Raw genomic sequence first — 24,605 nt, forward strand, 5'->3', positions numbered from 1 at the left:
GAAGGATGTGGACAAACTGGAGTGAGTCCAGAGAAGATCGACAAAAATGATTAAAGATCTAGAAAACATGACCTATGCGGGAAGATTGAAAAAATTGGGTTTGTTTAGTCTGGAAAAGAGAAGACTGAGAGGGGACATAACAGTTTTCAAGTATGTAAAAGGTTGTTACAAGGAGGAGGAAGAAAAATTGTTTTTCTTAACCTCTGAGGGTAGAACAAGAATCAATGGGCTTAAATTGCAGCAAGGGCAGTTTAGGTTGGACATTAGGAAAAACTTCCTAACTGTCAGGGTGGTTAAGCACTGGAATAAATTGCCTAGGGAGGCTGTGGAATCTCCATCGTTGGAGATTTTAAAGAGCAGGTTAGACAAACACCTGTCAGGAATGGTCTAGATAATTAGTCCTTCCATGAGTGCAGGGGACTGGACTAGATGACCTCTCGAGGTCCCTTCCAGTTCTATGATTTACCCACAGACACTGGTGAGCATTTTTTAGAACAAATAAATATTAGACTCCACTCTGGTTTTCTTTCTTTCTTTTGCCCTCTTCTTCTACCTACCGTAGTCATTTGAGTAGTCCATGCCAAGGACACGTCGTTTAGCCATATATTGCAGAGCCTGGGTTTGAGAAACTCTTGTCATCTTTTTGTGGAATACATGTGAACCCAGATATAAAAGGCCAGAGGAGAGACCTGCTAGTGAAGGGCTGCTCCCGACAGCTACAAACGCAAAAACATTTCCCCAAGGGATACCTTTTGTAAAGTTACTCTAACACCAAATGACATTTTTCAACTAATGTTTTACACCTATCAAGCCTCATATCTTTATTCCAGTAAACATCTAGCTTAAACCTTAAGTGCCCAAGGTAATTAACTGAGCACTGCAAAATGGTAGTGTGTTTTTGACCACAGCAGATCTGAGGTACATCACTGAGTCTCAACCTGTGTGCCCTCTTCCACACAGGCAGCTCAATTTATGCCAGCTGCATTGCATGTGTAGAATTGACCGAAGAAGCTGGGCCCTGTGATTTAGAAAAATAAACCTTGAAGGTAGATTTTCAAATGCACGAAAGGCAGTTGGGGGCCTAACACAATGGGAATTAGGTACCTGACTGCCATGTGTTCCCTGAGCACAGGATTAAGGAGTTGCTGGGTTCTAAACCCAGAGCTGTTGGTTCTAAACCTCTGTGGCCATGTGGAATTCACTTAAACCAGCATTTTCATACTTGGGTGCCTTTGGTTGGTTCTTGAAAGTTGCAGCTGCTCAGAATTTTTGCAAAATCACCCTTATTTAGGTACAACCTTTAGGCACACGAGTTGGAAATCTTTGGCCTTAACCTCTCTGCTTCAGTTAACTCACATGTAAAATGGGGTTAATAACACTTACCTATCTCACAAGGTGTGAGTGTTTGAATAACAAGGGATTAGTAGTTTTCTAATGTTCGTACTTCCAACCTTTATGAGCCTGAGCCAAAACCCAGTGAAGTAAATGAACTTTGGAGTTAGAACAGACCTTTAAGTTTAAGAGTTAAGTATACAACTGTCTCTAAAAATTCTGCCTTATAATAGGGAATCCTGCCCAATATTGAAGCTCTCTAGCTGAACAAAGACAGAAAGACAAATAATAGCATTTTGCAGAATCCCTTACAAAGAGAATAAAATAATAAAATCCAAATAAATCTGAGATCAACAGAATTTGAGGCAGCAAAGCTGGGAAGCATGCAGAAGGCAGTAAGCCAAATAAGAGTGTATGTATCTTGCCAAGCTAGGTATCAAAATTCAGAATGAGAGAGCTAAAGTTCCCAAACTTTCAGAAACCATGTGCCTCGCACAGAATATCTTCCTCTGAGTGAGGAGGACATAGAGCAGTTAGCTCTGGAAGATTGACAATATCTAAAACAGAGAATAAATGAGCTCTTGATGCCACCAGCATCTTAGGAGTGAGGACGCAGCGCCTCCACTTGCCAAGAAAAGGCCTTAGATGCAAATCCTTGCTGGAAGATCTTGTGAAATTTTCAGTCCCACCATTATTCCCATTAAGCAGGCAGTCTAAATCTCATGCGCTCCTTGTTACATTTTGAAAAAAGGACGTGTTTTATGTTTTTTGTTGACTGTACAAAAAGGCATTTACAAAATATGATAAACATTGTCTTCCATAGTGAGAGAGAGACTAATTTTCTAATTCTTTCCAAAATTTCTGGCTGATGGCATATTTTCCCTGTTAGGGGAACATTTATATTAGAAATGTTTAGCTGGATAGATATGCTCAGCTTCCAAGGCTTGTTTTACAAACTCATTTTAAAAAGTTGAGGATTGTTAAACTGCACATTCCTGATGCCTCTCCCCTGACATACAATACCATAGGGTTTCATACTGCCACCCATAACCCTGGTCTAATATAGATGGACTATATATTTTTTTAAAATATTGGACACATAACCCTTCCTTAATATACACCGAGGGGACAAAATAATTAAAACCACATTGTGCCACCCTTACTCATGTTGGGTCAGATCCTCAGCTCTTAATGGAGCTACACTAATTTCCACCAGCTGTGGATCTGGCCCATTGAGTACTACTGTTGATTTGAATGGGACTACTTCATGTATCAAGTTACGACTCAAGATGAATAGGTTGTTTAGAGTCTGGCCCTTAGTGAATTAATAATGCAGAAAAGCATTTGTGCGAGGGCAACAAACCTAAATGCAAAATCATAGCACCATATTGATGAGTATGGGGATCAAATTTCTGTGATGATGAAACTCAGAGGGATTTTTTGTACCCGTGAAACTATGTTGGTTAGAAGTGTGTCTCTCCCACTGCCCCATCATAGTTTACCAGTCCCACCGTTATTGTGAACACCGTTATACCTGTATAACTCATGCTTCTACCAGGATAGCATATTTCCCTTCCTGTACATTAATAGCTACACCAGTATAAGCACAGTTTTACTGATGTAACTGTGTCTACACTAGGGGGTTGTAGCACTTTTACTGATATCGTTCACTGATATAGTGGCCCAAGGGCTTGTCTACATGGCAGGTTAGTGCGTGGCAGGCCAGGCTGTGAATCTACAGTGCACCAGCTTGCTGTGCAGTAACGCCCCATGTGGACCCTGCTACACTGCAATGCGTTTTAAGCCAGGATGTGAATCTACAGCGCACTGGCTAGCCAAGCACTAGCTGGCTGTGTGGACCCTGCTACAGTGCAGTGAAACTCCCAGAGGAGCAGTACGTTAATCTTCACTTCAGGATCACTGTAGCAGGGTCCACACAAGGCAAGTTACTGTGCAGCAAGGTGTGGTGTGCTGTAGTCTAGCTTGCCAGGCACTAGCTTGCTTTGTAGACAAACCATTAGTTATAGTAAAGCTGGCATAGTGGTGTATAATTCTGTATTTCTATTGAAACCTCCATCCTACTTCTTTTTATCCTCTCCTGTGTGTCTCTGAGACTGGAGGAGACCAGGCATTTTCAAAAAACATTTGATCCTTGGAACTTCACTGGCTGCGTCTTGGCATGAATGGAGTAATAGGTGAGAAACTGTAGCTAAAAGAACTGCACTGAGCTAGTGGGGAAAGAAAGATACACTAGTGAGTTGGACAGGATTCTAAAGTGACTTTCCAGGAATGGAAAGAAGTATAGAAAGAGCCTCCCGTGAAGGTGGATCTCACTATTTGAAGCACTCATTGCTGACTCTTTGTTCAGATCAAACGCAGAGCAGGGGATAGTTTTACAAATGCAAACAACTTGTCATCTTTCAACTGCAGGAAACTTTCCCTTTTTCAGAAATGAGGAAATCCCCAATGCTGAGAATATCACTTTACTTCAATTGCAAAATTTCCATTTTAAGAAAATTGTTGGATTGTTTAGAGAGGCACTATGTGTTAAAGTATTCGGGCTGTCAGACAGCCTGGCCAAGAAATGCTGTGTGTCAATGGCATTAGCTGTTGGACAGCCGAGCCAGAGTCTGGGTTTTTTTCCCCCTTTGATGATCTGTCAGAACAGACTATTTAAGATGATGATGTCATGACGGCTTTTCAGTAGGCTTTGTGCTTTATTTTTCTAAACATGTTGATAAAGAAAGTTTGTGTCCTTTCAATTAAATTTTAATAACATGTCAATGTACTCTTTGTTCCAAATACCAGCTTGAACGTCTCTATTGTTTCCCTTGTATATATTGCAGATACCATTGTGATTAGAGCAATGTAGAAACTTACATATTTGTATTAAGAGTTTTTAAATGGATGCAGAATAAAGTAGTTTGTGTTTTAACATCAGTACAGAGAGCGTTAGTGCATTCTAGGACAAGAGAAAGATAGTTGTACGGAGTACTAGGTCTCTTTGATGTCCAGTACTGGTGGCTTTTTGGCTATTTTCCTGCTGCATCTTATTGCTTTTTGGGGTTCCATGGGACATGCTGCATATGAAAGAAGCCTTGCAAAACCAGATTCTGTTCCATCCTTTATAAAGAAAGGTCAGGAGTGAACTTGTTTAACTATAAATAGCTAATTATCCTCCCAAACAAAAACCTTTCATGTGTGCTGGACTCTGTAACCAGCATTCTGGAGCCAGCAGCTTTTTCCTTGTCCTTGCATTTAGTTACACTGGTTTGTTTGAACTAGCTACTTGAGATAAACAAGTATCTGTTTTTCTGTTGCCACCTTAAAGCCAGCAGTGTACACCTGTAAGAGCCTGTGGCACAAAGGATCACTGGTATAAACATGTTCTACCTCAGTCCTGAAAACTGTTACAAAATATAAAAGGTTTTCATATAAAGAGTTAAATTTGAGAAGCGTTCGTGTTTCAAGAAAACCTGAACTCAGCAAATAAATCTGATTGTGGGGTGGGGGGCCCCATTTCTTTTCCAGATTTCCTAATGTAAATCTCGTGAACTTGATTGTTTTCTTCAGAAAACAGTTCACTTGGTACTTTCCGTTCTGAGATGTTTGGTAACAATAAAGGGCACAGGTTATTGATAGACAGCACACCTGAGTTTCTCCCTTCTCTTACTGTGATAAGTATATTCTTTAGTGCCATTGCTTAAGATTCTTTGTGGAGTGAGGCACTACTCAGTGCATGCAAGACTGACAGAATGTGGCTTTTAGTGAATGAGGATTTACTGGGGAAAAATCCAGTAGCTCCCAGTACAATAGCCAATTTAATGTACCTCATCAGAGTATGCACTTAATGCATGTAATCATGGATTGCTGCCAGTGCTACTATTACCATAAATGTGTATATATATAATTTCCTTTCACTTCCTCTATGCCATGCCAAAAGAAACACTCAGAGCCATATTGTGTTGCATTTTCCTATTTCTGGAAGTAGTTCATCAGGATGTATGGACTGCATCCATAAGGCCATACATATCAGTAGCTGTTAATGTATAGGCAGTGGTGAGGGATGTAAATTATTAATAAATGGGTGGGGTATATATTTAAGAGGAAAACATGATGTTGAACTAAATGTTCCTAGGAAATACACTGAGAAAAACAGTGACAGGTGTTCACATAGATAGAACACAAAACGTGAATGTAGCTGATCAAGCCAATTTTGGGAATCTGGGACCCACTGATGTTATGAAGAATGCTGTCAGGAGTAAGAGCTCGCAGCTAGCCTGCTTACCTACTAGCTACCTTAAGCCCCCAGCAGTCCAAAGTGTGCAGCTGGACCCCAGTTGCATGGCCAGATTGACTAAGCCACCCGATTAGCAGAGGGCATCAGCAGACCTGCTCTTAAGACCAGCTGATATCAGACTCTGGCTTGATCATTGACTCTGGCATCTGGCCTCTGACTCTGGTTCTGACCCTTACTTCAGTTTTCCTCTCTGGATGCCTACTCTGCCCTGTAGGCCTGACTCCTGCTCCAACTGCTAGGCAAGGCTGTCCATGTCCCAGTTCCTAACAGATGTGTTCCCCCCCCAAATACCCTTTCCTCACCATGGCCCCAAGCTCTCCTGCTCCTTTACTCCGTCATCTTTCCTCTATGTATTCTCCCCCACCTTGGGTCAGGAAGGGAGTTAGAGATCTCCATCCATATAATAGGAGAAGTAGAAAGCCTGGCCCAGAGCTGGCCAGTGGAGAGACTACCATACAGCTAGCACAGCACCAATTAATGCATTCAGACAGCAATAGATCACATTATTGTAATTTTGTACTGCAGTAGTACCCAAAGGATCAGGTCCCCATTGTGCTAGGGCCTCTAATAACACTGTCCCTGCTCTGAAAGTCTCAATTCCCGATCTCACCTCAGCAGCAGCAGATCCACATAGCTGTGATGTAGCTGTGGTGGTGCCTAAAATGGACTTCCGTCTTGAACAGCCCCTTGCAAGTCTCCTCCTTTTGGCAAGAATCCATATGGGAAGGTTTAGGCTTCTTAAATCCCTCAAAATTGCAACTTCCAGTTTCATTTGTGGTTGGCCCTGTGCTCTGCTTCCTTTGGCCTCAGCCATAAAAACCTTCTGTAGAAGTGTGCCTTCTGCACTTTGGACATGACGTGAACATTACAGTCCTCTTGTTCTCAACTGACGCAAACCAACAACTTGCCAGGATTCTCTAAGTATCTTCTTGTTTATAACAAGATCAGACCAACCGATGTTGAGATCTCACCTCAGCTCCTCACGTTAAATTAATTTGTGACTCAAACACAAATCATGCGAGAGAATCCCCACAAGCCAGTTTCCACTGAGTCCCACAAGCCAGCTACAAACTCCATTAGATTTTGTTGTGGTTTATAATTGATCTTGGAAGACTAGCATGAGAAAATAGATTTTAATGCTTCTCTCTTGAAGACCAAAATAATTCCCTTTGGTATAACTAGTTCTTAGCAGCGAAACTCCGTATAGATTTTTTTTTAAAACTCCTCTAACTAGGATAAGTTCTATAGAACTGAAAACAGGTGGCAGAGTAAAGAAAATTAGTCACCAAACTGGGTACTTTTTTTATAATCTTAAACGTTGAGAGCAGGAAAGAAATCCATCTGGATCTAGGTTTCTAAGGGCTAAGGCATGAATGTTTTGTACTATGTAAAATCTTGCATGGCCTTCATTGAAAACTCTGAGACAGGTACTAAGAAAGGAGTCTGAAACCAATCCAGGCAACCGAAGGAGTACAACCAAGACAAGTGAGCTCCCAGAAGACTGAATATTCTCCATGTTTTTCCTCTCAAGCCACAGCCTGAATCCGCAGCACGGTCCAAGAAAATAAAGCCATCAAAGACTGCAACTGCTCTTGTGCATTTTGACCCAATCCCATTTAAGCCAATTGGAATCTTCCAGTAGGACTTGGAATTGGTCCTTTGATTTTCAAGGTCTGGAGATACCATCAGGTCAGCTCCCAGGCTCTGAGGAAGGGTTTGAGCACTGGCAATAAAGGGAAGTAGGTCACAGTGGGAGCATGTACTGGGGCAGGAGAGTGATCCTGAGTAGAAAGGGAGTATGCAGTGTAGTTGTAGCTGTGTCCGTCCCAGAATATAAGAGAAACAAGATGTGGCTTGAAAGCGTCTCTCTCATAACCATCAGAAGTTGGTCAAAAAAAAAAATAATAATAATACTCATGTACCTTGTCACTGGAAAGGGAGTATAAAGCGTGGCTGCTTCCAACAATACTAGTCTTCTGCACCTCCCAGTAGCCAGTAATTCCTTCACTCCACCCTGGCACAACACTTCGCAGTTGCCCACAAGTGAAATTCTAGGAAACTGGCCAAGCATCTGGGAAATAACCATTGTGCTATGAGTTAAAGTCAATTGATGGCAGAGCCTTGAAAACAGCAGAGAGAGCAGGTGATTATGAAAAATTCATATGGTGTATGGTTATAATGACTACAGATTAATTAGTAGTGACTAAAATTAAATGAATCCCAGCCCTCACATCACCAGAGCTACATGTGGTACAAAAGGCTCACTGTTTGTGACTGCAGGGAAGTGACATAGCAGGCTGAAAACAAAGAGGTTGGACTCAGCTCTGTAGTGAATATGCAATCAAGAAGTTCAATCCCCTTTGAGAAGACGGGAATCTGGAGAGAGCATTACAGTAGAAGGGCCCCATGAGCTACCAGGGTGAGTCAGCAGGAAATGAGATAACAGCCATCTGCAAGGGTTTTTCCAAAGGAGCAAATCTTTATGACTAGGAATGCAAACAAAGCAAAGGCATCTGGAGAAAAACAAAAATCCTTCTCAGCATGGGATCCAGCCAAACCTCAGCACCTGGGCACAGAGCCCTGCCTCTTATAGCCTCTCTCCTGAACCCCTCAGGACAGGTTTTCCAAAGGGGTCAGTTCCCATGCTGGCAACGGAATAAGTGGCCAGCTATTCAAGAGCTCAGCACATTGGTACTCTGCTGTTCTGCAAATCTGGCTGCAAATGCCACGATGGGACCTGCAGGGTGCCAAACTCTTCTGGAAGTCTGGCCCCATTTGTGGGTGCTGAACACTTGGGAATCCGGCCCTGAGCTCTTTGGAGGAAAAAGAGTGCACAGGTCTCCAGTTAGCCATTTGCTTACTAGGGAAATGGTATCGCCCCTTCACTCTGCGACTTGTCCAAACCTGCCACGACAGATTTCAGTCAGGGCGGGATTGGGCCTTTAGCCAATGTGTTTGTCCTTGGTTTCAAGAAGCTCAAAAAATTGGTATGATTGTTCTTAAAGTAAAACCAGTTGGTTTCTTTCTGAGGTACCAAGCATGGGGTCTGTGCTGGAATCCTGTCTGGAACAGACCTGCTTCATTTTAACCTGAGCCGAAATAGTGCCATGGAGGTGCAGGCTAGGACTGTTAGGAAACAGAATGGAGCCAATAAAGACCTGCACCTCCCCACTTAGAGTGACCCTCTTCAGCTGACCACAAAACCACAGCAAGGGACATCATTACTTGTCAAATGGCCTCACAACCATTTGTTCTAGTCACCAAACTGATACCATTCCAGACTGCACTGCCTAACCGGGAGTAGTTGGGAAGGCCCCCACAAGATTGAATAAATCTGTATCCAACACTGAATTTCTATGCACTTTGGAGAGTGTCAAAGCAACATTTTTTAGCTTTTTAAGACACATTTGCTGTTGATTTACACATCATTTTGTTCAACAGAAATGAATGCCTGACAGTTTACAAACTGCCTCAGATTAAAGGAGCCCCAGGAGATCTTGCTTTCAAGGCCCACATTAAAGTGCATTTTATTCCAGAAATGGACTACGATCCCATGTTACCTTAATGGTAAAGGCCCCAATCATCCCTTGTATGGAAAAAAGGACAAGATGAGGGGAGGGAAACAAATGCTAGAAATCCCGTGGGGTCAAGCCAGTAAAGTTTTTCCTTTGCATCGTCCAACCAAGAAGGAGAGGAATCCCAAACCTGCACAAAAGGTAATGAGGATCCTTCTCCAGCTTCTCTCTGTGGTTGCTTGTGCCACCGAAGGGCCTCTCCCTTTGTGCCTGCACCCAAGGGAGAAGGGTTAAGGCAATTGGGAGAAGATAATGTTACTTGAACAAGAATTAACCCTCAGGCAGATTTACTCTTGAGAACCCTTAAAGTTAGATGAGTTAGCGCTAACTACTCACTGTGTACCTACAATGGGGTGGGGATAGAGTGAGAGCATGCACAGGGTCATTGGCATAATGCTCTCAGATAACATGCACTCTTCTCCAAAGCAGATATACTCTACTCCATAATAGAGGGAAACATGCAGCCCAAATAATTTAAATCCAAATTCTCCCCATGGACTCACATGTTGTATTTGTGTTGGCTTCTCTGGGAGCCGCACATGCATCTGTCAGGGGAGAGTTTGGCCAATAGTTCTGAGTGGCTCATCCATATAAAACAGAAGTGTCAAACCTCAGCCATGACCCAGACTAGCCTATGTCTGTTGCTCTGTGGTTTCTTCATTCTTCATCTGACTCAGGAAAGGGTAGCATTCAATTTCCTTGGAGTGAAATGCAATTTCAGACCTATTTGACATAGACATTTACAGGATTGGCTTCTGAAGAACGGATGGCTTTTTACTAAAAACGATTTACCATCTGGCCAATTTACACTATTGCTTTTCCTCAAACATTTATGGCCTTCATTTTCCCCTCTGCGGCATGGTAGAAAGTATTTGCTTTATTTCTCTTAAAATAACACTGTAAATCTGGGAATTGGGAACTGTGGCCTGATGGGTTTTGTTTTGTTTTGTTTTTTAAAGGATCATTCGAGTGAAAAAACTGAAATATTATTCCCAGCCGAGAAATTATTTTTTAACAGATAATTTGATCTAATATGTTGGAAGCAATTATTCCCCCCCATATGTCTCTGAAACAGCATTACAAAGAATGTCCTAGTTTTGCGACTACTTAATAAGCACATGGGTAACTTCATGCATACATATGGTCTCACTGAGTCCAATGGGACTGTTCACATACATAGTTACATGCTTAGGTGGTTGCAGGATCAGGCCCTATATCCCCAATCTTGCAGTCCTTACTCAGGCAAAAGTCCCACTGATATTGTTAAGAGTTTTATGCTCTAATAAATTTGTTGGTGTCTAAGGTGCCACAAGTACTTCTTTTCTTTTTCCTGAGGAAGAATTTCAGGATTGGATGCTAAAAACCTTGCCTCTGGCTGGGTCTGTTTTTATTTTTCTTACCAATTCATTTTTACTATACTTGGACATAAAATTATTTCATTCTGTATGCCAGTGATGATAAACTTTTGTTTCCAATTAGCATTTATTGGATGATTTCAGTCAAAAGTAAACCTGGTAATAGACCCCAAACTGTGCACTCCATTACTTGGTCACAATGTGGTTTTTCTCCTTAGCTTTTCACGAGCCTTAAATATACGAGAATGTTGAAAACTGAGGGCCAGATCCTTAGCTGGTATAGATCAGCATAGCTCCTGGATCCGGCCCAGAATACATTACAATTAAAATGTCTCTCATGTAAATGTCTATTCTTCCATCAATACAGAGATGAACCTGACTAGCACAAATGGAACTAACAAGCACAGGGCAAGTGGAAGAGTATGCCTTTTGGTTTTCGGGTGCTTTTGATAATTGGATGTGAAATAATTGGATATGAAATAACCTGTCTAGTGGTTCTTCTTTCTTGTGATAGCTCACCAAGCAGAAAATTAAAAAGGAGATAAAACATGGGTACAGCTTGGTTGGTAGGGAGCACCTCTAGCAGTAAATGTTACTTTTGATGTGTTTTGTACCTTCTGGTGTACACAGGATCGAATATTTGTCAGTGGTTTTTACAGCCTTTGTTACTATTTCGTATAGCTGAAATAACATGAAAACTAGTCTTTTTACAATGCTTCAGTTCCTGTTTGGTGGAAATACGACAAAGAGACCAGATCCTCCATCAGGTTGGCCGTGCAAAATGTTAATTTTCACTCAGGCACTAAAAAGCCAGCAAAAAATGTAAATATAGATACCAAGTTATTAGCTTGAGATAAATTCTGATCCCCTTAGTCACTTCAAGTAACACCTGACTTCAAGAGCAGTCCCATTGAAATGAATTAAACTATTTGTGGAGTAAGGTGTTATTCAAGGTGAGAAAGGGTGTCAGGATCCGGCCCTTTATTTGGGCTCCTGTGTAACCTGAATACATAGCCCAGGGGTTTGATTCTGATCTTACTTGCACCAGTGTGACTCAGGAGTAAATTGGAACAGCGCACAACTGTACTATGAAATGGTATAATTGAAATGTGAATCATGCCCCTTTTTCTTCCTTCACAGAACAGATAAATATTGATCATATGAGGGAAATAAAGAAATAGCTGAATATTGAGAAACAGTCAAGCTTATTTAATTACAGACCAATGAAAGCTGCACAAGTTCAGCAAGATCTAATTATGGGTCAAATGTGAATTTCCTTTTTCCTGGTGAATTTCTTTCTCTTCCTCTGCTTATTACACACAACAAATGAAATGCTGTTATAGGCTGTGAAGAATAGCTGGAGTGGCTGTTTAGTACTGGGAGCCACTTACCTTACCGTTTTCTGTTTCTCCTCTCTTTTAGGATAATGGGCCCACTCAGAGCCGAAGACCAGTGCCCTATGCTCCTGGAGGGAGCCCCAGTGACAGCAAACAGATGTTGAACTTGCAGTACAATAATCCAACGCGACTCTATCCAAATAACAATGTAGAATCCGGTTTGCCAGCACAGATGAGTGGGCTCCATATTGCTTCGCCACACAGGTGTGAGAAAAGCTCTGATCGTGTGATTATGTTGCTAACAGTTAATGGTGGAATTTGACATTTTTAAATAGCAGTTTATATAAAGTGTTATGCTTTGGGTGGGGGTGGGTGGGGGGAAGAGGGTTATATGACAGGTCCCCCCTCCGTGCCTTGTCCCTAAAGGATAGACGTCTGGTACAGCACAGGTAGGGTGCGCTGGCTTTTGAGTGCAAGCTGCAGAGCTCTTAGCTCTGAAGTTTCCTGGTCTAATTTTGAATATTCCAGCAAAGATGGCAGCCATCCCACATTCATGGGGAGCCCGGGTTCTTGGAGCTGAAGGTTCAAGTTTCTAATCAAAATGCCATATGGGAGCAGAAGTCAGTGTTTGTTTATTTTATGTAGGTCTATGCCGTGTGCGGCTGACGTTTGTGTGCCCCTGATGGCACTCAGTACAATACATAAGCATGTTATACCAAGGTAGCTAGATATTTATTATTGTTTGTATTATCATAGCGCCTAGGAGTCCCATCATGGACCAGAACCCCATTCTGCTAAGCACAACTAAACGGCTTTGCTACAGCAAAAGTTCTCTTCATGCAGTTTAGCTTATGTTGACATAACATATTAGTATTTTGGAAGTACGAATGATTGGCTCCATCACATAACTGAGCTACAACGCAACCAGTCCAGTGATGGTCTATAAGCAAGGATGGCTTGGTACTTGCATCTTTCTCTGTATTCAGTAAAACTGGTCAATAGTCTGTACGTTTGAACATTCTGACTAGCCATTTCCTTAAAAGGAAGTTTCCTACTTGGAAAAACCATATTTTTGTCTGAAAATGGTGTACCTATTATGCTTCCAAGTAACACCTAAACTAACTATAACTGACAGATATTGGCAATAAAAATTATTTTCTCTATTTTTTAAGTTTATTTTGTACATTTGACAACACCCTGTGCAGAGTCACTCTCATTGTTTCCTCCGTATAGCCAGTTACTCTGTTTTTCCTTGGACCAAAAAACCCTTCTGTACATGAACCAGGGTAAATATTTTCAAAGGCATCTGTAAAAATAAAATCAGAACATGCTATTTAATGGGGTTCTGTCGGCAACTGCTGGGCTTTTTTTTTACGTATTCAATTTAAAAAAAAAAAACAAAAACAAGTTGACAGTTGCCCTTCAAGTGTGGATTTCAGATGGATTTTTGTAACCACCTCTGTTAACTTCTGCAGTCTCTCCAGAGGCGGAGGCCGGCATGTTATTCTTTGCTCACCACAAAGGACCAGGGCCAGTTTCAGCAAAAGGCTTCCTAGAGCAAATGAGGGTAACACCTGTGAGAGTCTGTGGGCCAAATTCAGTGGTGCCAATTACACAAACTGTAATCTACACGTGCTGTAATGTCAGTGACCAAATGGCATAAATTGCACCAATTAAACATTTAGTAGATGAGCAAATAACATGTAACTGAGTGGGGGGACAGAAGGGATGTATGTAGGAGGGCAAACAATTAACAGGAAGCTGTGAAATAAAAGCAAGATCTCCCCCACTCTGCCTGTCCCCACACCATTGCCAGTTTACCTGTAGGATGCCAAGCTGGTGTGGATATCAGGTTGGCTGAAGTTGTACTTTTGTTTTGCCTGTCCACTTAATGCCAAACTAGTACATTTTACTCTAGTTCATCAATTACAGCCAGGCATAGCCTTTTCTGACTGACACCCATTGTATAACTTACCCCATCATTTATATCACTACTGAATTTGGACCCTACTTGATTCAGATCCTTTTACTGCTAATGGAACTGGATAGGGTAGCAATCACCAGATGAGATCCCAATGTGGGATGATGCTAATGGTCCTGAGTTTGTCATAAACGTCAGTATCTTGTTTTAAGGAAGCGTTTGTCCACCAGACACTTATCAAAGGTTTTTGCACCGTAGAAGCTATGATTGCTGTTGTACAGTGATTGGTCTTCCAAGTGAAGCTTTGGAGCAGATTTTGGGATTATGGTTTTCATACAAAACTAAGTCCAATAAATTGGTACATCTATAAATCTAGGTGAATGCAGCTGTTTGGCAGGCTGAGGTATATTAGTGCTTATAGAAAAGAAAACACTTTTCTAGCCACACACAGCTCCGCTGAATAGCTGAAACTTTGATGCAGCCCAGCTTGCGTACTGGAGTATCTTTGTTTGAGGCTGTTGGTAATTTATGTCACACATTAGTTCTGAACTAGGAAAAATGCCCATATTAATTCCCAGTGGTGAAGAAGCTTTTTCAGATTGTGGAGTACTGTGTGTCTGTACTAATTCACACCTGGGGGTGATGAGCCAAATTCTGCCCTCTGTTACATTCGTACAGCCGCATTGACGTTAATGATGCTGAAGTTGTTGAGATGGCACAGGAATCACTGAGAGCAGAATTTGGCTTTGTATACCTTGGTTAAAAACAGGGGGATTAGCCGAAGTGATGAGTGAGTGCATTTGTGCTTGATTTTGAACGCATTCATAGGTTCAAAATTGGGTCATGAACTCAGTCTTTTCCAAGTATGTGATTTGCCTGGATTTGATAAAACACAAGTTTACTCCTTAGTTGAAAACACATGACTTGACGGATGACAGCACTATAACAAGGTAGTTAGGGAACTTCAGACATGCAGAAAGGACACCGGAGCAACTGGCACAGAATCTGCAGAGTCAGGTTCAAGTCACCAGTGGTAGATGCTGCAACAACTTGCAGTCCCATGTCCAGTCAACAATTCTCAGCAGCAACAGCTCAGCTCGCTGACTCAAGATTTCATGGGCATCACAACCTTCAGAGAATTATGCATAGATTGCTTCATGGCTTGCATAATTGTTTCCCTAGAACAGGCTTCCCTATAGGCAGAAAAACATTGCGGGAGGAAAGGGAGTTTAATTGGATCTTTGTGAAAATAAAGTAGAATGTAATGCATGGATGAAAATGTTTAATCAAGTGCAGACTTGTTTGGTGACACGCAGAACACCCAGGGCAGTTTGCAGAATCTTAAACCCCATGGAGTATGTGGTACGCCCTTCCCTAATTAGTTGTGGATCTTGTTCCTCTACTGTATATAATGGCATCTCCATCCGTGGTGACCAATCCAGTCCTGCCACTGCTGACTTGATGAAGAGATCACTAACTGCCCATTAGAATGTTAGAAAAATCAAGTCCTGCTTGTCCGATCTTGCAGGTTTAGCTTTGAGTTCCTAAGTTTCCCACCAACAACTGCGCATTCCAAACAGAAGCTGGGCACAGCAGGAGTCTGAGATTCAGATTACTTCCAGAAAATGCAACCTTTTGCATTGTTGAAAGTGAATTTTGTTTGATTTATGTACTGGCATGAATGCAATGCTGGTGGAGACAGTGACTCATGATGAGTAAGATGTGTTATGCTGTCTGATGGGGATTAAGAGCTCTGGCTATTTTTATTGTTTTTATAAAGACATTGACGTGCATGGCACTTTACAGACAAGTAAGACAAAGTCCCTGCCCCCAGGTGCTATATTATGCTATCAGGCCCCAGTTCAACAAAAGCATTTAAACATACGCTTAAGACCTTCTCTGTTCAACAATGTGCATAAGCATTTGCTAAAGTCTCTTTGAAGTCAATGGAACATAAGCTTGTCCTTTTAGAGCTTTGCTGTATTAGGATGGATTGTTGAATCAGGGCCTTCGTTACTATATATTGTTTGTTTCAGTTGCACACAATATTGTGCTTGGTGCTTTGAACATAGACAATCCCCTGCCCCAAAGAATTTACAATCTAAACAGACAATGTGGGATCAAAGAACATGGGAGAGAATGTGATAAAATAGGACGTCTGGAGGGTGTTTTTTTAATTTGTTTAGTGGTCATTTTTGTGGGCCCGGTATTTTTATTGTTTTTTTAACACTTGGACTTTCTCGGACAAATACCATTGGCCTTTTCAATGCAGAATTATCCAGAAGGAAACTGGATTAGAAAGGTGCGTTCACTGGAGATAACATCATATCCACAAAAAGAACGAGGAGTACTTGTGGCACCTTAGAGACTAACAAATTTATTTGAGCATAAGCTTTCGTGGGCTGAAGCCCACTTCATCAGATGCATGCAGTGGAAAATACAGTAGGAAGATATATATACACAGAGAACATGAAAAAAGGGGAGTTGCCATACCAACTCTAACGAGAGTAATCAATTAAGGTGGGCTATTATCAGCAGTAGAAAAAAAACTTTTGTAGTGATAATCAGGATGGCCCATTTCAAACAGTTGACAAGAAGGTGTGAGTAACAGTAGGGGGAAAATTAGCATGGGGAAATAGACCTAAAAGTCACAATTATTCAACAAAAAAACTTCAAAAACAGACTCCAACGAGAAACTGCAGAACTGGAATTAATTTGCAAACTGGACACCATTAAATTAGGCTTGAATAAAGACTGGGAGTGGATGAGTTATTACACAAACTAAAACTATTTCCCCATGCTAATTTTCCCCCTGCTGTTACTCACACCTTCTTGTCAACTGTTTGAAATGGACCATCCTGATTATTACTACAAAAGTTTTTTTCTCTTGCTGATAATAGCCCACCTTAATTGATTACTCTCGTTAGAGTTGGTATGGCAACTCCCCTTTTTTCATGTTCTCTGTGTGTGTGTGTGTATTATCTTCCTACTGTATGCATCTGATGAAGTGGGTTTTAGCCCATGAAAGCTTATGCTCAAATAAATTTGTTAGTCTCTAAGGTGCCACAAGTACTCCTCGTTCTTTTTGCTGATACAGACTAACACAGCTACCGCTCTGAAACCTGTCATCATATCCACAGGGGCTGTGGTTGGCAACAACAAAAAATACCTCAGATGTCAGGTCATTTAACGATGGATGGGTGGCTTCCATAGCACTGAGTCATTAGTTTAATGAATTTTTTCAGTACATTCCATGTGTGGCACAGTAATTTACAAAGCTTTTTAGCAGCTGCCCTTTGTCTAAGACTCTTGGTAACTGGTCAAGTTGTAGTTATATTGCACAATAGAAGAGCAAGCAACATACTAGTTTATCTTTCATGGTTTGCATGTTTGTTTCCCTAGAGCAAGCTTTGCTGTAGGTAGAAAACATGGGAATGGAGTATTTAATTAAATCTCTGTGAAAATAAACGTGGATATAATTTATGGGTGAAAAAGTTTAATGAAATGCAGACTTGTTTGGTGAAGCACAGAACATTTGGGGCTGCTCATAAAACTTCCAACCCCATGGAGTTCACCCTTCCCTAATTAGCTGTGAATCTTGTTCCTTTCCTGAATGCAATGGCTGCTTACCATCTGACATTGCTTTGCTTTTAAATAGTGCCGACCCTTTAAAACCTCTCCCGAGAAGCAGAAATGGGATTGACATGGAGTCAGATGTGTACAAGATGCTCCAGGATTATGAAAAGCCAGCTTCAGAGCCTAAGCAGTCTGGATCGTTCCGGTATTTGCAGGGCATGTTAGAAGCCGGAGAGAATGGTAAGGAAGACAGCGTCTCAGATTGTACATACAGAATTTTCCAAAGAGTCCCCCAAGCCTCCTAATTCTTATGGTCCTCTACGTCGGTTTGTTACCTATGAATATAATATGCCCTACAAGAGGGAAAACCTACATGTTTCAACACCTTCTCTTTTTCTCATGAAAGAGTCAATGGGTCACATGCTCTTCACAGCTATGCTGGAGCAATCCTGTTGACTTCAATGAGGTTGTGCTGGTGTAACAGGAAGACCTATTTGTTTTTATGATCCAAAGGTACACATTAAAAGCCCTTGGAACATCAGTGCTTTGATACTAAGGTGACTGCTCCCCACAGAGGTAACTGTATGGTGCTCACTCATCAGAGTAGGCCAGAGCCTGGCTTTACAGCACTGAGCAGGTCGTGGTACAGTGCAACAGGAATGGCTGGGAGAATTTCTGCTGACTTTGCCAGAATTACGCTGGGGAGCATACAATGAAGAAGAAGCAATGCCACTCTTTGAACCATAGCAGAGTGTAGTCACACATCCCCCTGCAGCTGTACCCAGTTACTCTGATGAGTGGGAACAGGATATGAGGCGAGGACCCTGCCACTCTCTACCCATCTACCGCAAGAGTTGGCTCCACCGCTTGCTGCCTGTTACTGTAGTATCTTTAGTGTATTTGTCCTCATAACACCTCTTTGATGCAGGGAAATGCTGTTATTCCCATTTTACTGATGGGAAACTGAGGCTCAGAGAGGTTAAGTGACTTGGTCACACCGGAATTTGAACCCTCCTCTGCCAAGTCATGGGCCAAAGCCTTAACCACTGGACCTCTCTCTCTTCATCCTTCCTAGCTATGTCAGGGGGCTAACAACACCAGACAGCCACCACCCAAGCTGTGGCAGAGGCACAAGTGAGGAAGGTCTCTGCATTGTCTCCTTCACATTACACACACCAGCTGAAATCTGGTGTGATGCAGTGACACTGATCTTAAGTATGTGGAAAGAAATGTATTGAACTTGAGAACAAAACCACAGCCTTGCTTTCATCCAGCCCAGTTTGGTGTGTCTGGACCACTTGAAAGAGATTAGTGCTTGAGGCAGAGCTGTAGACGTCTGTGTAAAGCATTTGGTGTGTGACTGGGCAGGAATGTCTTTAGTTCAGTCTTTGGGATACTTCAGAGGCTGGATTTTGACTCTCCCACTTCCACAAGTTCTCAAACAGGATTAGCAACCTCCTCTGCACTTCCATTGTAGAGAGCTTGTTCACACATGCTCCTGGCACTCCGGTCCCATCGGCCACAACCACTTCAGCAGCTAACCCGGCCAGCAACCTTCATCTTCTTTCATTGCTTATGTGGATGCTGGGAAATGAGATTGTGACAGTGTGCAAAGGTATTACCTGGTCACTGGCAAACCTCTGCTCAGATTTTCCGTGTTATTGCACAGGTGTGCATACATTGGCTGCTTGCCTGTGGAAGGATTAGACTCCACACTCTGGGCTGAGCCACATCATCCCTCGAGAAAAAGACCTGGCTGACAGCCTCTATGTAATTCTCTACTGAATCATTCCACAGGCCTGGAAAGCGCTTTGAAAGGAAACTCGGAAACTGAGTGTTCTGGTTCTTGTTGTTTTCAAGCTCACCTCCTTCGTGCTGAGACTTGGAATGACTGGACATGCGAACACGTCTCCAGCAATAAATGTTCCAAAGGCGGTGAACTCCCAGAGGGCAGGTTTCAAACCTGGGTACCTGAACGCACAGCCCAGATTAGCATCTGTGTGCTTACTGCGTCCAAACTCAGGCTTTGGGCATCCTGTGGAAGGTGTCCAGGTTTGCAGATTGGATGCACACGGCGGCTGTTTTCCTAGAAGCATTCATACAGATGTAATATTTTAGAAACAGTTGGGGGCATAATTAATAGAATATCAGTTGCCTATTTAAATAAATGTATGCAATGTTGTTGTAGCCATGTTGGTCCCAGGATATTAGAGAAACAGGGTGGGTGAGGTAATATCTTTTAGTGGACCAACTTCTGCTGGTGAGACGGACAAGCTTTTGAGCTTACGCAGAACTCTTCTTTGGGTGCTGAAGACCTGAAGGACAGCTCTGCGTAAGCTCAAAAACTTGTTTCTCTCACCCACGGAAGTTGGTCCAATAAAAGATATGACCTCGCCCACCATTTCAATTTAAATAAGTGGCATTTACATGAACAGACATAATACTGGGAGTCAGAGGTCTCCCTTCTACTTGCAGTCCCACAGTCAGCTTCCTATAGAACATAACAAAGCCCATAGTTTAGCTGAATGTTGTCCACTCGTCTCCAACCCTACAAAAATCGTGAGCCAGACTGCAAAAATTATGAGATTGTCTTAAAAAGCCACGAGATTTTAAACAATAAATGTTTTGTTCACTTTGTGAGTTTTGGGCCTTTAGGGTTTAAATTTTCAAGCTTTTCTCTGCAAGAAGACTGATATTCCCACATGACTCAAGGAGCTGGGACTTTAAGGAAAAACAACTATTGCAAGGCTTGGGATAAAATTGCCAGAGTTTGGTAACACAGCTTTGTTGTGCCTCAGTTTCTCTGTACGTAAAATTACTGAGAATATTTTCCTACCTCACTAGGCTATTGCAAGACTTAGTTCATGACAAGCAATATCTTGTACCTACTGAAAGCAGTGACGCAACTTCCACCGGTGAGCAGGATTGGGCCCAAATGTTTGCAAAGGCATTTGAGAGCCGAAGAAAAGAGATGCTACAGAGTGGCCCAATGTTATTTGGTGTTTGGGCTGGCAGACTCTCTGCCCGCCACATTGTGGACATGGCTGGCTGGAACAGAACGGTTTTCTGCACCCTGCCATTCCAAAGCACTGCCCGCTTTGTCCGTATCACTGAGACCAGGTCTGGCCTGGGGAGGCGATGAAGGGCAGGCAGACAATTCCGGGTTCCGTCGAATATCACTGCCTTGCTTTACCATCATCAGGTTACTGCCAGTCCCCTGCTATAGGCAAGTGGCTCTGAGGGAGATTGTGGGAGCCCTAAAATCATCATCCGTGCACTCTAGGTGGCACTGCTCCCCCACACCCACAGTGTGACCTGGGGTCCTTCAAGACACGGAAGAATATGTGGCTATGAGTGTTACAGATCCCAAAGACCAGGCCTGGGTGAGTGCGGAGGCCTGAGAATAAGCTATGACCTTTGGGAAAATCAGCTTTCAACCCTAGCAGCCGTTTACATTTTGTAGGCAAGGAGAAGGGCCAATAACTTACTTTTGGAAAAGCGTGAAATATGAGATTAGCCATGGTACTCCCTGGCATAGAAGCTCTATTCCATTCTAGGCTGGCAGGGCAAATGCATGATTAGCTGGCAGTAACAGCAGGATCCAATTGTGCCTTTGTGTCTTTTGACAGTGCACAACTGTACGTACCCAAGAACCTCATTATTGGGAGGAAGCGAGTAGAAAGTGCTGGAGTTGAAGCTTGTAAATGACTATTGTCTCCTCCCCTTCTTCCATCCTCTCATGATGAGACGTAACTAGCACAGTGGAGCCTTTCTTTTACAAGATTTTAATAGGGTATCTTAAAAGTGCAACGCTATTTAAAAAGATTTTTTGAAGAACTGCCCCCTGCCCTCCCACATGGAGTTTATTACAATGCCAACCTCTGGTAACATGGCAGCACAATGTTGTCAGAGTCTGGAATTACAAAACTGATGACAGATACCAACCAAATGGTCAGCAAGCTGGACAATTCAGATCTTCTTTCTAGGCCAGCACCATCCTTTTTTCTCTCTTACTTTACACCTGGTTCTGTTCTCCTAGTGATTTTTACATGAGGCTGGTGAATCCCTGACAAGTTTTGCAGCCACAGAACCAGGCCAGGAGCATTGATTGTTAAGTTATTGGTGTTCATTTTGTAAACGATTAAAAATGAAATACTCTCTTCTGCAGAGATTCTGTCAGCATAAAACTCATAGGTAATTAAAAATTAAACATTATAAAATCTGAATGTATTTTTCTTAATTTAAGCTTCTTTTGCATTTCATTCAGCTTGGATGACGGAACTAGACTAATCCCTTTCACTTTGGGGTAAATTATTTCACTTCTGGGTTCTGGTGCACTAGGGAAATGTTATTGTATTGGGGAGCCTCAGTACTAGAGATTCCGTTTAAGATATTTAGGTTCATTGTTGTTTTTGAAATCATGCCGTTTTTTTTTTAATTTGTATCCGGGTTCTTCAGATCTTCCTTTCCCCCCTTTTAAAAAATAAATACAAAAAAGAAGAAATGTACATTTCAGGTCCAAGACTAGTCTACAGTGTCCCTTTAAAGGCGGGATCGTCTTAGTCTTAGGGAACCTGGTATTTCACATGAAGGACTGGGGATATGGAAAATTTTCCTGCCAGAAGCAGTGTTTTTTCTTTATGATGATTGGCCTCCCACTGTGCCTCTAATAAGAAGTGTTTCCTGCTGGGAATCTGACAGGATTTGTAAAGAAACATAACAGTTGCCTCAATGGGTGCCCCTCAACCATGAAAGATGAGCCCTCTAACCACAAAGCATAGACAAGAATGTTTAGTTAAAGTTAGTAGCTGCCTAGCTGAGGAACATAAATTATTGTGGGGCTCTGTGTCTGCAGAAACAGAGGGAAAGGACCTAGCATTCTGGTGAGAGTTTTGAAGATCCTACCTTGTTTTAAAATCTCTCTCTCTATCCCCACCTCTGTCAAAATCATCCCAGTTCCCTAGTTTAGGAATAGGAGCAGCTTCAAGTGTAGGGTGATATTTTAAAAGCTGGCAAATGAATATATGAATAGCTCAAATACAGCATCTCTCAGTGCTGTGAGGTCTGACCTTGTGCATGATTGTGTCAGTCCATGCTCCACAGAAAATTTCAGCAAACGAGTTTTGCTTGAGTCCAACCAAACACTGGAGGCCTCTTTGGCTTAACAGTCTCAGTGGGTTGCTTGGGCAGTCAGTTGCGCATAGAGCAAGGGGCTGTCTTATTCCAAGTCTTCTGAAATCATTAACATTGTGTTTTACTCATGGGGGGCTGGGAGGGAGTTTGGTTTTCATGATCTTAGTTGTTTGATGGTAAAATCATGAGCAATATCATGCTTTGGCTCGGTGTCAATGGCTAAGACTGTCACTGGGCAAAGACAGAGAAATGATTAAAAGGCCCTCCCCCAAAAAAACCCTGACTTTGGGAGGGAGAGAGTTTTTTGGGTCCTTTGCTCACCTCTTAATTCTATAATTGAATAGCCTTCTCTACATTAAAGACAAACAGTTTCTACAAGGATGAAAGTACAGTCATGCTGGTAACTGCTAGAGCTGAAGTGCACTGATCTGTCTTTCTGTGGTGAAAGCAAAGCAAGTTGTCCTACCTGTTACGTCCTTATTCTAAAAGGGAAGAGGAGGTGCTTCTCTCATCCCCAAATCATTTGGGAAAATGAATTCTCAGCAAAAAGAAAGGGAAGCACCACTGAGTAATGCAAGTCAGAAATACTGTGTGAATCTGTTTATAACAATAGGGACACATTCAGTAAACAGCCTGGAAGAATGATACCCTGATTGATCAAAAATGCTAAGAATGAGCTTTTATATACACAGAATTTTTTAAAGCTGTATTAAGCACTTTAGGGCAGAATTAAAGCTATTAAAGCTCCAAAGCAGCTGTGTGGTGAGTACTTACTCCTATTCAACACAGCAGGTAAGCACATGCTAAAGTCCCATGGAGGTCGATGAAATTTAAGCATGTGCCTAAAATTAATCATATGCTTAAAGTTCTTTGCTGAATGGGGGCTTGGATGAGTATATTCAAAATTGCAACTGTGATCTGGTGGGCGACGGGATTCTGGAAAATCTCACAGTTAGTCATGTATGTTGTTAAGTTTTACAGTTTTTGGCAATATGTACATGTATCCATGTGAGTGAGTGTATATATTATATGTATATATATATAAACACTCACTATTTGTATACACTCTCTTGCTATATATATATATATATATATATATATATATATGCGCGCACACACACACGTATGAGAGAGCGTGCCAGTTACTATGCATAAAGCTTTCATTGCTTCCTTTTAGTTTGGCTGATCTCCGATGTAAAACAAAACTTAATGCCAAGAAAAAAGTCAGCTTCTAACATGCTGATTTACTTTTGTTTTCGGCTCACAAAAGTCTTCTTTACTCACGACAGATGTAATAAAACAAATACATCTCCTAAGAAGAAAAATACATTTAACTGTGTTATTGTTTGGTTTATTTCTTCTTTTGGTTTTCCCTGTGCTCCAAAAGGTTTTAATCTTTTTCTCTTTGACTGGTCATAGATATAAAAAAACAGTACATCTAATCTTACTCAGATAGAACCCACTCCCTCTGTTCTGCTCCTCTATGATTTCATCAGTGTGCTTCTCTCTCCCCATCTCTGCCTCTTAGCTCCCAAAAAAATCTCTCAAACAAATTCAGCCCTGGTCTGTTTAGATTGATGGGGTCCGTTTAGATCGTTGAGGATGTACAATTAAATGGTGATGTGGTAATCAATGGTTATATTTCAGCCATTTCATTGCTACCATTCTGAGCAGTTAGTTACTGACCCTGCTGGCTTCATTATGATGTACCATGGATTTATGCGAGGCCTATCAGTGTTCTATGAACTTAAATGCTGAGCTTGCTAAAGTCCGATTGGTCCCACCATTTTCTGTGTTATGCAAATTGCAAGAAGAGTTTTCTGTTGCAATATGTATATCGTGTTTTCCCAGGCATCACATCATCACATCTCTCCTCTAAAATAGAGGTCAGCTTTTAATCTGTGTCTTTTCAAAACTCTTGGCAGGTGAAAAACTCGACCGGCTGACTGGCCCAAGAAACATCAAATCTCCAGTATCAAAACTCGGTGGTGCCATGTCTGGATTGCAGATGCTTCCTGAGTGCACCAGATGTGGAAATGGGATCGTGTAAGTACATGATCTCTCCATAGCATTCGA

General features: G+C 41.9%; 1 protein-coding gene across 1 annotated transcript in view; it reads left to right on the top strand.

The window, feature by feature from the left end:
- Nucleotides 1-24,605, top strand: part of PDLIM4 (PDZ and LIM domain 4) — a 93,012-nt gene that overhangs the window by 64,338 nt on the left and 4,069 nt on the right. Inside the window, exons 4-6 of the mRNA XM_074960482.1 lie at nucleotides 11,985-12,163; nucleotides 17,479-17,636; nucleotides 24,455-24,575. Of these exons, the coding sequence (XP_074816583.1) occupies nucleotides 11,985-12,163; nucleotides 17,479-17,636; nucleotides 24,455-24,575 (458 nt within the window). The remainder of the gene's footprint in view (nucleotides 1-11,984; nucleotides 12,164-17,478; nucleotides 17,637-24,454; nucleotides 24,576-24,605) is intronic.

Source organism: Natator depressus, chromosome 8 (assembly GCF_965152275.1).
Source record: "Natator depressus isolate rNatDep1 chromosome 8, rNatDep2.hap1, whole genome shotgun sequence".
In the NCBI taxonomy this organism is placed as follows: Eukaryota; Metazoa; Chordata; order Testudines; family Cheloniidae; genus Natator; species Natator depressus.